This window comes from Leuciscus leuciscus (assembly GCF_965113295.1).
Source record: "Leuciscus leuciscus genome assembly, chromosome: 1".
In the NCBI taxonomy this organism is placed as follows: Eukaryota; Metazoa; Chordata; class Actinopteri; order Cypriniformes; family Leuciscidae; genus Leuciscus; species Leuciscus leuciscus.
In genome coordinates this window covers 64,078,293-64,094,068 of record NC_138725.1, presented here as the reverse complement: position 1 = coordinate 64,094,068, position 15,776 = coordinate 64,078,293, and the positions used below count along the sequence as shown (strand labels likewise).

Here is a 15,776-nt window from a genome sequence, read left to right as displayed (position 1 = left end):
AAGATGAACTGTATATATGAACTGTTTACATATGCATATGCTCTGTTATAGAAGCTCTGTTCTGCTTGTGGTCTCCTAAAAGACAAACACAGAGAGGGAATAATATGGAAATACATCTGCAGGTGTCTTTGAGTTGTGGTTCGCTTGTCCTGACATGCACGTTGTTCTCGTTTAAGGAGGAGTTGTGTCATTATCCTCAGAGACAGCGGCAGGCCAGCAGTGTGCCTGTTTCAAAACAAGTACGGTCACAAACAGCTCTCAATCACATTGCGTTCTGTTAAACAATTGTCTCTTACACCTCTAGTCTCTCCTGCTTAACGGGTTTCTTGATCAAACTTGATGATGATGAAAGAATAGAATATCACATTTCATGTGAAAACTAAATTCTTATGTTTTCTTAGGAAAAAAAGAGTGGTGCTTACATGTAGAAACGTTGTTGCCACTATGCTAGTGTGTTTTGAGTGTATAGTCTCAAACCCCACCTCCAAGTCTCTGATAATTGGGTCCCTAGATATTGCTACTTCATGTCTGTGCAGTTTTTATGCCGTATCAGTCACAAGGTGAAAATTGATGGAACGTCCTCAAAAAGCTTTGAGACATCATTCATGATCATAACACCTCTTACTGAGGGTTAGAGGTTTAATTAATTGTAGCCACCTTTTCTTTATCTACATGTAGTCCTATAATATTATAGATATTATATTGTTTTATTATAATCACTGTTCATTGTCCATTGACGAATATTGATTCATTTGTATAGGCCTACATGCTTCCTGTTCAAACATGTAAATTCCTGGTTGTCCCGCCCTCGCGCCAGTAAACACATCATCAGAGAAGAGAAGATATTTTGGGGAAGTTATTTTGATGAAAGATTATTATGAGGGCACATGAATAAACAAAAAACAATAATAAGCATTAAGAATTAAGCAAGATAAATAATTTATAATAAATATGCTGTACTGCAATATTCCATAGGCTAACGAAAAGAAAGTAGGAATTGTCCATTTTGATTTTGTGGTGACTTCTTGTAGTCTCGCAGACTTTTGGACCTCACCCCAATGTATGTTTGCTTTGATATATTTAGAAATAAATAAATAATATCTCCAATTCTTTGTTAGGCAATTATGTCTTTAATGAACAAATGAGCCACGCTTATCATAAAAATTGTAGCGTCTTGAAGTACTTCTGCGCATGCGTCCTGTGTCAGTCAGCTGGCGGTGACGCGCAGAGGAATCCGAGCAGAGCCACTCATTGAACTCTTGAGGAACGCGCCTCCAGTGGAGTAGAGCGCTGCTGATGACTGCGCATGCGCGGTCTTCAAAGTTCAGTGAGCGGCTCTGACTGCTCGGATTCCTCAACGCCGTCTTCAGTTCACTCAAATATTCACCGCGCGCGACATGAGTGAGCGAGCGAGCGCGCTTCTCGGACTTTCGGCTTTAGTTGCTCTTCTTGAGTAAATCACGGGCTAGAAAGTGAAACGATACTGAAGAAAAACACGATGTAGTGCATATTACCGACGCTGGACTGTTAAATTTCATACCTGCAAAGCAGAGTTGTTTAGTATCGCGCTGGAGGAGAAGTAGACAGCGGTGGGACAAACATGCTCTCGCCGTTCTTGGCGTATTTTCTGTCGCTTGTGGTTCTGTGTAGGATTGCGTGCTCCCAGTACTCAAGCGACCAGTGCAGCTGGAGGGGCAGGTGAGACATGCTTTGAACATTTTCTTATTATACAAGTGCGCCCTTATTACTCGTTTGCTATTAATGTAAAAATTATTTCAATTGAGTAAATTGCAGTTGGAGGTTTAACTCTTTAAAATCCAAGGTTAAATGTGTTGATGGCAGTTAATGTTGTTGTTGTTGTTGAGCTAATGTTTTAATTTCAAACTTAATTTTTTTTTCTATTGCCTATAAAACAAGTAGAATAGTAACATTAAATCATGATTAATGTTATTACAGTATGCGAAGTCTCAGTATGAGCAGTAGTAGTCTATCATTAGTAGGCTATTCAAGTTATGATTATGAGTTGTTGAGTAATTGTAGTTTTTATTTTATTTTTGTATCAAGCCTGTTATTTGTAGGAGTTATGTTGTTATGAGTGGTAGTGGTTGTAGCATCTGTCTGTATTAATAACATTTTATCATTATATTCTTATTTTTTCGACTCATAAACTGTTCTCTTGGTCTGGATAGTTTAGATTTCCTTACTCAGATTTACACAGTAAAAAAATTATATGATCAATAAGTTATGACCACATATGTTTTTACATTGCTGGCACTCAAATGATCAAAATAAGTTAAGCAATTTTCAACTTTTTTTAATAAGTTAAACAAGATTCAGCAAATTTGTTTAAGTCAGTTTAATGTAATTTAAGTTGAAATGACTTAAACATCCAAGTTGATTGTAGGCTACTTAAAAATTCAAAGCAGCTACTTTTTTTTTTACAGTGTTCAGTCTTGTTATTCTGTCCTGCTATGGTGAAGCTCACTGGCATAACCTGAAAGCAGAAACTCTCTGATCAGTGATTCATTTCTGCTCACTGGTTTGACCTAACCCAGATTAATCTCTCATGTAAAATATGCAAATCACTCTGTTCTTTGTTTGTTTAGACAGTTGAACTTTTCTTGAGTTAATAAACGATTGCCTATACACACTCACGCCGGCTGTGTCATTTTCTAGAAAACAGAGAAGCTTTTAGTTTAATATAATCTTATTTGGTCATCTTGGCTTTTAAATGTAAATGTGCATTTAAATGTGAAATATGATAAATCTTAGTTCATGCTATAGATTTTTCTGCCACATAACTTCATCTCATTACAATGCTTGTTATTATTCCTCAACAATAGCTCTCTTCCTTCAAAAAAAAAATAGCATAACATATTTCGGCTCTCTGTGAAGTCTTTTTACAATAAAAAGGCTGAGTGTGCTGTACTCTGACTGTGCAGCCATAATCTGCTGTTGATTTGCCAGGTCTTAGTTCAGCCTCTCATTACGGCGGAGCTGCATTTCAAACGCTCTTAATTAAAGAGGAGCCGTTATAAATGAGGACACGGCAGCTTGTGAGTCTGCCCCGCACATGTGTCACCCCAGGCTCCACATGAGTTTTGGGTCCTCACCTCTCATTTTGGTGAGAGTTTAATCTGGGGTCTGCAGCAGGCTGGTTGTAGAACCGCTGGAGGGTTCGGAAGCAGATGGCTCATTTTCTGCCTAACTGACATCAGGCCACAGACTCGAGGCGCAGAACCGCAGATGATGTCTAAAAGTAGAGGAGAGAGTCTTTTTGTGTGGCCGTTGGACAGCGGCATGGCTGCTGCCCGGACGTGCAGATCCTCGTCGTTTTGAGGAGTTGAAAGCGAGGGGAGGTTCAACTGCGTGACCTGCATTTGCACTTGCATGCTCCGGGTTCGGCTACTGTCTCTGCACTTGTCTGCGGAGAGGCCTGCGTGTCCTAGGAGCCATTGACTTGCGCTTCAAAAATCCTACCCACGGCAGTATGCCCAGTGTTGGATCTTGCCAAAGCGTTGGAAAGGAGAGAAGAAAAATGAGAGACGGTTAATGTGTATGTGTGTGCGCATGCCTGCACGTGACGGGTCATGCAGCAAGCCTTGCGCGTGGGTCTTAACACCTTGTGTGAAAAGACATTAACTTCATTCTTCCTGCTCGGAGAAAAGCTTTCCTTTCATATGAGCTTCAGCTTTGGACTCGACTCTGGCGCAGACTGTTCAGAACGATCGCCCTAATGTTTGAAGTTTCCTTTGCTGTGTTTTACGTTAAAGGCCAATGATAGAAGATCCAACCATCCTTATTTAGGGGATTACCCTGGTGTGAGATGCCGCCATTTGCTTCAAACCAGGCTGGTTTGCTTTGTTTAATCTACGTAGTTGTTTGTTAAAATTTACTAGCTATAACTCCAATTTCAGAATTAGATAAGTAATACATCACAATGTTTGATGACTGACCTGTTCCAAAACTTAATGAACTACCATTTCCCTTCCAGTATTTTAAGGCAACGTACGATTGCTTCAAGACAGTAGCCAGTAAAATTATGCTGCCTTCTGAAATCATTTGTTTTGGCAGAATTCATGGATAAGCCAATCCCAGAATGATGGTGCTCAGTGAACACAATGCCTTCATGAAGTCGAAAGGGACATGGATAATGTTTTTTTAATTATATGATTGTATTTAAAGTCCCCCTGTAGTCAATAATTTTGTCCCTTAAAACTCATCTTTGATCACCAAAAGTACATATTTAAATGTTTTTTTTTCCTTGAAGAAAAAATTCTTCATGCCTTAAAATAGCTTGAGTGTAAGTCTATACCCTTGCCTCATTTAGTATATGCAGTTCTATGAATATACAAATTAGGCCCGCCAAATTGGTTGACGTGATTGGTTACAAGGTAGTTACATCAGAAACCATCGATTTCAAACTGGGTTTTTAAGAGTGTTTGTTCACTGCAGTTTTAAGGAGAAAATACTCAGCAATGGTGTTGAATTTGCAAATGGTTTGACTTAAAGCACATTAAAAACACCCCATAGACATATAAACAACATTAAAAACTACGTTTTTCTATATTTGAACATGATTCTTTAACTGTATTTCATGCAGTGCTGAATTGTTTTGATAAAAAGAGACTAATAGACTTTTTTCCATTGATAGACCAATATGTTGGCCCATATTTTGAGTTTATCCGCTCTAGTGGCCGACCAATATATTGCTTTGGCTGATACATTGTATTGGCCAATATTTGGCTTTTTTTTTTTCTGTTTGGTCATAAGTGGGACTTTTATTTTGACAGTACTGAGAACAATCATATTCACTGTGTACTGTATGTTAAATTATCTTTGCCTGAACAGATCGCACAGATCTATCAGTGCACTGGTTTCAGTGTTTACTTTGTTTTTTATTCTCTCTTTTAAACTTGCAATGAAACAGAAGAAGTGACAGATCTTTTCTTGTGTATCGTGGTATCTGTGTAACAGATTATCGAAAAAGAAAAAATGTTAGGCGGGGACTTGTTTCTATTCATCGGTTGTTGATTGGAATTTGAGATGTGGTTGTTTCAGTGATTGGAGAAGTCCTGCGTATGTCACCAGACGCTTTACGTTATGTTATTTTGATTAAGCATTAAGAAGTTGCGAATTAACTGTCGACTATAAGATATATAGTAAGTTCTTAGAAAATAGATAGATATACACTTTTTGAAAACTTCTTGATTCTATCTTAAACTCCCCCTGTAGTAAATTTTATCCCTTAAAACTAATCTTTTCACGTCTTAAAATACCTTGAATGTAACTCCACACCCTTGCCTCATTTAGTATACGCAGTTCTATGAATATGCTAATTAGCATATTCATTAAATTGTGGTTTATCATGTATATTGGCATTACATTGGCCATCACCTGATTTAATTTGTGTGAGCTGTGTATTTTTATGCTTATTAGAATGTTAGCTTCATGTTAACATCACTCTATTGGAATCAGTTGTGAGTTGGAGGTTCTCATCATGTGTTTCAATTGAGGTTCGCTATTTGTGGGTCGCAGCCTATGTTACTTTTGGGGTTGAGTTTCAGTTAGGATTCTGCCATTTAAAGTAGGGTAGATCCTGGATCAGAGCTTATATCTCCTTTCTCTGCCTTCTTGTAGTGGTCTGACCCATGAGGGACACACTCGGGATGTGGAACAGGTGTACCTCCGCTGCGCCCAGGGCTACCTGGAGTGGCTGTACCCCACAGGGGCCATCATCGTCAACCTGCGGCCGAACACATTGTCCCCAGCGGCGTCTCTTCTCTCCGTCTGCATCAAACCCTCTGCAGAGTCCAGCGGGACCCACATCTACCTGGACCGGCTGGGAAAACTGCGATTGCTCCTCCGTGAGGAAGATCAGGCAGAGGGAAGAGTGCACTGTTTCAGCATCCAGGACGGGGCGCTCTTCATCGAGGCAGTGCCTCAAAGGGACATCAGCCGAAAAATCACATCCTTCCAGTATGAGCTGGTCAACCACAGACCAGGAGCTGATCCACAGTCATTATCTGGTATGATGTTCTCTTGATCTTTAAAGACTCCCTTGACAAGCACAGTTTTCTTTCATGTGAAGTGTTTCCTCAAACAGACTTTTTTTTTTCTTTTTTCGTCAAATTAAAGGAGTTGTATTTGGAAAAAAATATATAACGTAAAATGGCCTCAAAGCCAACAGACATCAGCTAAAAATCCCAATTTTGATTTCCTGGAAGCTTTGATGGAACAGTAAGATTTCTTTTGTGGTTTTGAAAGAAGTTTCTCGTGCTCACCAAGGCTGGATTTTATTTTATCAAAAATACAGTAATAAAAAAAAGGTCTCTTGAGGTTACACTTTATTTCGATAGTCCACTTTAGTATTCTACTGACTATAAGTAACTTTGCAACTACATGCCAACTTATTCTACTAACGTGAACCCAAACCTTAACCTAAAAGTCTACTAATACTCTAATAAGAGTTAATTAACATGAAGATGCAAATTAATGAGAGTTATTTGACATGTTGTTACTTAGAGTTAGTAGAATTTCTAAACTGGACTATCAAAATAAATTGTAACCCTATTTGAATAATTTGGTAAAGCTGAATTTTCAGCATCATTACTCCAGTCTTCAGTGTCACATGATCCTTCAGAAATCATTCTAATATGCTGATTTGATGCTCAAGAAACATTTCTTATTATCAATTTTTAAAACAGTCGGTCTGCTTAATGTTTTTGTGGAAACCATTTTTCTGGGTTCTTTAATGAATTGAATCATTTAAAGAATGAGTTTGGAAGAGTTTATTTTGAAATTCTATTCAATTGCTGCTTTTTTCAGCAAAAAGCATTATTACATTTCCGTGACTCCATGGTTTTTGGGTACACGTACATTAATGCACGCAATACTAAGGGTTTGTTTATTTTAAAAAGTACACGATCCGTAGCTAATGTTTTCATGCCCAGCAACAGATGATATCTTTACCTCAGGAAACATCCACCCCTCTGTGATGCTGAGATCTGTGCTCATATTTATACTGGAAAGTGATACTGATTTGAACCTTGTTTGCCGTGTGATTAAATACCGTGTTATTCAGGACTTGTGGCATAGGTCTCACGCTGAGACGCCACGAGCGCCCCGTTGCTTCTATCTGTCATTTGCTCCGGAAAAGCATGTTAAACATTTAGCCTCATTTCAGAAATTAAATTTCAAGCAGTGCACCTGCTGAAACTGAATGGCCTAAAGCAAAGTAGATTCTTCAAATAACAGGTCTGTTTTTCCTCTCCCAAACAAAGCTAAAGTATTGTTTCAGTGTGTTTCCCCCTCAAGGGTAACACGTTCAGAGCTGCCATGTAAATCTGTGCTCTGATAAACAGCATTTAGTTAGATTTCTACAGACATGGATACAGTAAAACCAGAGTAACTTTAAATGGTTTCTGTATACTGGAACTAATTTACTATAAACCCTTTTCCTTTTATATATTATAATATACTAGGAAGTAGGAGGCATTGAAAGTATCCTCAAAGTGTAAATACTTTGTACTTTGTGGATATTTCATACTTCTTTGTCACTGTCAATAAATGCCACCATTGCACCATAGTGCATTTGCGAGTTGGACAGTTTACTACGTCCAGAAAATGGGCAGGCAAACTTTTCTACACATGGTTTAATGTGTCCTTTATTGTCAAGCTTGTGTGTTCGCCTGCTTGTGATTTCAGCGATCTGAGCGGGTGGATCTGTAAGGTGACCTGTTTTCCTTTTTCCGAGCTTGTGTGGGTTTTTCTTCGCGTTCACCTCGTGAATGCTGACCTGCTGTGCTGGAATTGAGTTGCTTTTCCATCACTGTGGAATGTGTCTTAGACCAGCTGTTGGGAGGATATATTATCTCCATTTTTTTTTTTCCTACTCCCTTCCTCTTCCTCTTTTCCCCTGTCTCCCTGGCTTCCCCTCCCTCACTTTTTCCTTCATTACTTTTCGTTCCGCCTCTCTGAAGTGGTTGGGATGCAGGCTGAGTGGCATATGAATCTTTTCTGCATTAGCATGGAATGCAGGGGGGGGGGACCAGATGTAGCTGGGACACTATCTTCCCCCTTTCACCCTGCCAGCATGTGAAGTGGTTGTGATCCCAGCAGCGTTGCATTAATTTGGGGCAGCGAGGCCTGCTGACTCAGATGCCAGCCCATTCCTGCGGTTCCGTTTCAACTTTTTTGCATGCGAGTCGCCACAAAGCTTTTGAAAAAGCCCATCTGCGCTCCAAGCCCAGCTTTCGCGTTCAGGACGTAAGCGCTGGCAGCAGCAGTTAACGCTTCACATCAAAATTCTGTGAGGCCTAGCGTTCTGAAAGATCACCCGCTTTGAAGCTTTGGCGTTTGCCAGCTGTTGCGAAGCTGATTCCTGGATGACCTCTGGCCCTGTTGGTGATGCGACGCGCCTTGTGTTGCAACAACGGGCGACCTCTGGTCCGCTCACCTCACCCACAGCTCCTCAACAGACATGACCGGACCAGCTCTGCTCATACAGTATGTGAAGGGCCAGGCTCAACAGATCAGTTATTTCACCAACTTTCTTTGCTAACGCCCAATGTACGTTGGAAGCAAGCTTGATAAGCATCGAAACTAGATTTATATTTTTCTAAACAATTATTTAGCCTACACTGTAAACGCCCATTGCAGTGCAAATACTTCAGAGATTTGTAATGGGAGTTTTATAATGAGGGTTTGTGACATATTTTTTTGCTTTACCTTTAATGACTGCAAAGACATTTATAATTATTTATTTATTTTTGACATTTGTCACTCTTATTTGCTACTTGCTTCCAGTGTAGAGTGGGTGTCAGACGCTATATACTTTTTACGACACTTCATAACAATATGGCAGTGGCTATTTGCACTGTGTAAATAGCAACTAGATTATATTTTCACAAAGTGAAAATAGCATATTTTTAGCGATAGATGCTATTTACATGGTTTTAAAAGCAATTGATTCTATTTACACTGTGAAAAAGCAGCATTTTCTTAGCAATATGCTATTTACACTAAGTGAAAACAGCGATAGATTCTATTTACAATATGTAAAAATATCAGTATTTCCTTTGCAATAAGTGCAAATAGTAGTAATGCTATTTATATTTTAAATGGTGTTTATTATAAATATATATTATAGTGGCAGATACTATTTGCACCTCAGTGTTGTTGTACATTAAACGGTATGCAATGATAACAGAGTGTAAATGACTATTTATTAAAATTATTAAATGGATGCTGGCTTATTAGGACAATAAAGCCCTCCCCTTACCCTGACCGACAAACACTTGATCATTAAACACCCGTTAGACACTTTATTTCCACTTTTCAAATATTTTCTTAATTTTAATTGAAAATAAATGCCTTTCGGATCTGATATGTGATGGGAAAAGGGAGTTGAGCGAATTCGGCAAAGGCCAGATTCGAACTTGGATCAATTTGCGTCAAAACTTTTGTCAAAACTACTGTTGGCAATCCAGTGTCTTCCGTAATTTTGTCTGGCCCAACCAGACGTCATTGGGCGGAGTTAACGTAAATGGCCTCTGCCAACAAGGTAAATTGTGTAAATAGACACTCCATAACAATATACAACACTTTATAACAATTTTGTTGTACTTTACAGCTAGGGACCAGTGTATCCTTGCATCACGATTCACTCAAAGCTAGAACACTTTGAAAAACCACATAGCATTGCTCTGTGAGCCGCCCACAAGAGTTTTGGCCAACCACCACTCACATTTACTTCAGGAAAATTGTCATTTTGAAAATCTTTTTGAAGCCCCTCAGTCTACCTGCACTAATAGACAACAAAACTTTTGTCTGGTAGCTGTGGACAACGTCCACTGACACACCTGCCCAACCCAACAGACCGTATCCCATAAACCTGTAAAACACCCATAAACCCTTCACCCAGCCAGCTGAATCAACCAGTCGCTCTGCTGCAAGCCTGGGGGGGCTTGAGACCCTCCAGACGAACGTGCTGGACTATATCTGCGCGTGGGGGCAGTAATGACCCCGGAGCCTGATTTATTTGGAGAGAGAAAACACGCCGATCAAAGCCGACACGGTGCTGCCAGTGTTTAGGTTTTGCTGATTGCCTTGTAGCCGTCTCAAGATTCTGCGGCGACCTGAAAGCGAGGGAGTGTTTTTCTCTTGTCATGTGTCGCTATGGGTTGTAAAATAGTACAAAGTGTTCGACGCACCCCAGGTTGTTGGCACAGGTGGAAGTGCTGTGCAGGGTTGGCTTCTCTGGATGTTTCTTTCTTTTTCTTTTTTTTCTTTACCCAGAGCTTCCAGTCCTTGCAGTCGCTGCTCCATGTTTGAGTTGTTCTCAGCTGGATCTCATTTGCGTTGGGGTGTGAGGACACTGTGTGTGTTTGTCAGTGTTTTTCTAGAGGGGGAAGGGTCGAGATGTTCCCCTCCTCTCCACCAACACAACGTCCTGGTGGTTAATTACAGATGTTTTAGTTTTTATAATGGGGAGCCTTTTCTTGCAGGCCTCCCCACATCTCTGTTTGGTTAGAAGCCAACTAGCCGTGACGATAAAGTCGGCTTCTGCACGCTCAATAAATCTGCAGCAGAAATTAATTATGTCTTTGAAGGTCCAATGTGTATTGGGAGCACGTGGCGGGTGTGGATGTAGATCTGTGTTCTGGTTTGTTTGTCAGATTTCTAAAAATAACATGCTACATTCTGCACATGTGATGGTTATTTCTTGTTCAGTGGCTGTGTTTAGTCTGATTTTGTTATTCTGTATCTCCACAGCACCCTGCCAACCCTGTACAGATACGGAGGTCCTGCTGGCCGTTTGCACCAGTGACTTTGGTAAGACGAGCCACATCTTTAAAGAAATTTGTAATGTTTTTAATGATCATTAGTTAAAAATCTAAATAAATAAGTTTACAATTAAATGTCAATTATAATTGGGAAACGATCCTAAAGCATCCTTCCCACCTGGCACTATTTAATCTAGATCTGGCACTAGATCTGTCTATCTATCCATCTATCCGTCTATCTATCTGTCTGTCTCATCCATCCATCCGTCTCTCTATCTATCTATCCATCCATCCATCTATCTATCCATCTATCCGTCTATCTATCTATATATCTATCTGTCTGTCTCATTCATCCATCCGTCTATCTATCTATCTGTCTGTCTGTCTCATCCATCCATCCGTCTCTCTATCTATCTATCTATCCATCCATCCATCTATCTATCCATCTATCCGTCTATCTATCTATATATCTATCTGTCTGTCTCATCCATCTGTCTATCTATCTATCTATCTGTCTGTCTCATCCATCCATCCGTCTATCTATCTATCTATCTATCTATCTATCTATCTATCTATCTATCTATCTATCTATCTATCTATCTATCCATCTATCCGTCTATCTATCTATATATCTATCTGTCTATCTATATATCTATCTGTCTGTCTCATCCATCCGTCTATCTATCTATCTATCTGTCTGTCTATCTATATATCTATCTGTCTGTCTCATCCATCCGTCTATCTATCTATCTATCTGTCTGTCTATCTATATATCTATCTGTCTGTCTCATCCATCCGTCTATCTATCTATCTGTCTGTCTGTCTCATCCATCCATCCATCCGTCTCTCTATCTATCTATCCATCCATCCATCTATCTATCCGTCTATCTATCTATATATCTATCTGTCTGTCTCATCCATCTGTCTATCTATCTATCTATCTGTCTGTCTGTCTCATCCATCCATCTATCTATCTATCTATCTATCTATCTATCTATCTATCTATCTATCTGTCTGTCTCATCCATCCATCCATCCGTCTCTCTATCTATCCGTCTGTCTATCTATCCGTCTGTCTCATCCATCCATCCATCCGTGTCTGTCTCAGCCATCCATTCATCTCTCTATCTATCCATTCGTGTCTCTATCTATGCATCCGTCTATCAATCCTTCCATCCATCCATCCATCCAAACTTTACTCATCTTGTTAGTTTAATAACATTAATTATGCATATCTCTGAATCAAAAGCCCTCATTATGTCTTCTTTATCGGAACTTGCAAAATCATACAGTTCCTGTGATGAGCCATCATGATCATGATGATATTTGGAACATGTTTTTAAAATATCTAGTTTTTATTTTAAGTTTGAATCAAAAATGTTTCATAATGCAAATTTATGTTAAGAGAAAATTCCAATGTAGATCCTTCAGGATGGGTTCCCTATTGTGCTAGTTCAAATGGGAATCCCATACACATTCTTTGAGGATTGTTTGACCAGGGATGTCCCGTAACGCAATCAATATGGAAAAATCCCACCAACTATGTTTGTCTTATGTAGTTTTATTTCTCTCCTCTACAGTGGCACGGGGGAATATTCTCGGTGTGGCAGAGGAAGAGGACCAGACCTCTGTTACCGTGTCCCTGAGTCGCCTTTACAGACAGAAGACACAAGTGTTTGTGTCCGGGGGCGGCCGGGCCAAACGCTGGACGGGCTTTGTGAAGATGCCCAGCCAGTGCGGGGTTAAACCAGGGGATGGCGAGTTCCTCTTTATAGGGACGGTGAGATTTGGAGAGGCCTGGCTCAGTTGCGCTCCACGGTACAAGGACTTCCTTAGGGTGTATCAGGACGCAGAGCAGCGAGGGACCAACCCATGTCATTTGGACACAGACTGAATTCTTTCCAGGAAACCACACGGTCCGCCCCGTCGCGAGGAACTGTGACCCCGCGAGCAGCTGTCTGTCTCTGTTTGTGTCTGCAGAAAGGAGAGGTTTAGGTCCGTATAGACTGCAATATCGATGCAGAAATCTCTCGCCTGCTGTCCCAGCATTCCCTGAGACACGACTCGTGCTCTTAAAACATCCCGCTAAAACAACTAAAGTTGGACTTGTATTTACTAAGCCAATGCCGAATTCTCCTGACATGTCTTAAGACTGATATTTTCAGATATTTTTTGTTTTGTTTTGTTTTTTTTACTTTCTTGCGGTCACAATGTAGCAGACCTGGCTGTTGAATGTGTAAAATGTGAAAAGAACATTCTGAAACGGAAGTCCCAAATGCTTTGTAAAAAGCTTGTTGTACAGTTTTGCAGTTGTTTCTATGACAGAAATATATTGAAGAAAAAGCCTGCTTTTTAATTTGAATTTTTTAAGAAAATTTGAAGTGCAATTCCTGCCTGTGTTTTGTCTTCAGGCTGTTCAATTGCAAATGTGTCTTTCCAAGGATTAAAGTTCTTTTTTTTCTCTTTGGAATTAAATCATGTGTCTGTGTTTTGGTCTTTTGCTCACTCATGGTCACTGTAGTTTTCAACCTAATCTTTGAACCATGTCCGAAAATGATTTATCATGTACTTGTTCTATGTAGTTCTTAGGTGGTTGCTTACTAGGATTTTAACAAAGGGCTTATCCCAAATCTGAATTCTGAATATTCTTGAGTCATTTCTGCTAAACTGTGTGAACTGTGTTTTTCACACTAATTTTATCAGCCACCAGGGGAAAATTGTAAGTCAGATTGCATAGAAAAGTAATATCACACATCTCCCCTAAAAACCCCACAATTTGAGGTATCATTCATGTATGTGTATGTACAAACGGGGCTGAATAAGTTATACGCTTCAAGGGATAGTTCACAAAAAAAAAAAAGATAATTTAAATTAAGATCTTTTACTGATCCACATGTCGTTCCAAAAACATTTATGACTTTCTTCTGTGGAACATAAAAGAAGATATTTTGAAAGTCAGTGGAGTCCAAACAATATACCCTGGACCAAAAAAAAGACACTTTTCAAAAGATCTTCCTTTTGTTCCACAGAAAAAGAAAGTCATACAGACTCTAATCAAAAACAGGAACAAAATCCCTTTCAAATGAGTGAAAACATTTTTTAAATGAAACGCTTTATACAATGCAGATTGTTTCAAAAAGCAGCTTTACAGGGATAAACAGGAAAATAATGATTCAATGATGCAAACAGAATTCAATTCTGCTGTAAAACAGCTCTAAAAAGACAATAGTAAACTGTCATAATTTAGTTGAAATCAGTTCATTGTTGATTCATTTCAGTTCAACTGTGAAGTACATCAATTATGAAATTAGTTCAATTCAGCTATAAAGCAGCTCTGCAGAAAACAGTGATGTCATCATCCAGCTTGAGTTGAATTCTCATCCAAAAGTGTCAGTGCAGTCAAATTAATAATATTAAACACCGGTTAATACTGTTTAATGATACTTTCCATGAAACAAAAGGTTTCTATGATAAACTTTTGGAGTTATGGCACTTTTTGTTGTTCATACCTTAAAAATGCTTGGAACAAGTTCATTTCTATTCCCTGGTTTGTTCAAATTTCTACCCCAAATTATGAGCAAGCGCAATAGTGGCGCTTTCTTGGTAATCACTGCTGATGCTTTGAGGTATTAGTTTCACAATTAAGCACATTTGAGTTCATAAGTTTACAAAACCTTGCACAATATGCTAATTGTTAATAAAAAATAAAAAAGGGATCATCATAATTGCTTCTAACGTTTGAATTGAAGGATTTGGGTAAATTGTATATATTTAGTTCTACTCTTCAGAAGCTACAAAAGATATTTGCATGTCTAAATAATAGGTACAATTTAAACCAAACATTCGCCTTATTAAGATTAGAAGCCGGGGGAACGCAAAACATTTGCGAGAGAACGCAAAAGCATATGATTTTTCCTCCCATGTCATGTTTTTTTCCCATCACATGTTCTTTATGGGCTCTGCAAGTACAAAATAAAAAACAAACACTGAAATGTTGCACTTTCTGCAAGATCTATGTGAACACATCTCAAACATTTCATAAATAGTTCCTTCCCTGACAAAAATGCCTCTGTCATTATTCACCGACCTCATGTTCGTGATTAACTAACCAACCTCCCATTCTCCCCATTATTATTAAATCAAGAACATGATGCATAACAAGCTTCATCCGTTGAGCATTGTGTGCGGATTCACTTCCGTCTGGACTCCCTCTGAGAAATATCAGGCTTTCACGCTGCTGTTGGTGGTTGGTCTATTGGTTGAGCTCCATATGAAATGCATTACTTCTGGTTTTCGAGCCTTACAGGAGCGTTATCATTCACTGGAAGCAGACTGGAGCGGATTCCTCTCCACGGGTTGCTGTGGTGCTCAGGGAGGCGCTCAGTCAAGGTCAGACTGAAAGGGCTCTTTGTGTGAGCTGGTCCGGTCTGAGAGAGCGAGACGGCTTCAATAGAGCCCTGTGATGCCACACAAAATGGAGGAACGGGCCATGTGGACTACGAACCTGACCAATGAAAGATGCTTGTGGTTTATTTTCAGAGCGTCTTTTTCAACATTCAGCATTACACCGAATAAGTATAAGTAGGCCCACTTCGGTCCTCAAAGAGTTTAGTTTTTCTCCATTTCTTTTTGTTTCACTTTTGACAGAAGCACACCCATAATGTCTCTCAGTGAGTGGCCACAAATAGACAATTGCTTTTGCAGGCTGTTCTGCGCTCAATGGAGAGTCTGAATTCCAGTCCAACGGCAGCAGCTCTGGAATCGCTCACTGGGAAATGCAAACAGTGTTCCCATGACAACGGTGCGGCGCAGCAAACCCTCGCTCCAAGCTCCTGCGAGGTGAAAGAGAAAAGAAAGGGAAAGAAGTGTGGTTGTCCATTTGCACAGCCGCTTTGAGCGTCTCGCTGGCGACGTTCTGTCGAAGGGCATCCCGACCGCATTGTGAAGTATGTTTGGAGTTTTTGGATAAGATATTCCCACTGGAACTAGA

The 15,776-nt window shown here is 39.7% G+C and overlaps 1 protein-coding gene across 1 annotated transcript; it reads left to right on the top strand.

The window, feature by feature from the left end:
* The first annotated feature begins 1,342 nt into the window (after window positions 1–1,342).
* metrnla (meteorin like, glial cell differentiation regulator a) lies at window positions 1,343–13,261 on the top strand. The gene is made up of 4 exons (XM_082137821.1): window positions 1,343–1,698; window positions 5,641–6,029; window positions 10,777–10,836; window positions 12,367–13,261. The coding sequence occupies exons 1-4, from the start codon at window positions 1,601–1,603 to the stop codon at window positions 12,678–12,680; spliced, it is 861 nt and encodes a 286-aa protein (XP_081993947.1). The 5' UTR covers window positions 1,343–1,600; the 3' UTR covers window positions 12,681–13,261.
* The last annotated feature ends 2,515 nt before the right edge of the window (window positions 13,262–15,776 follow it).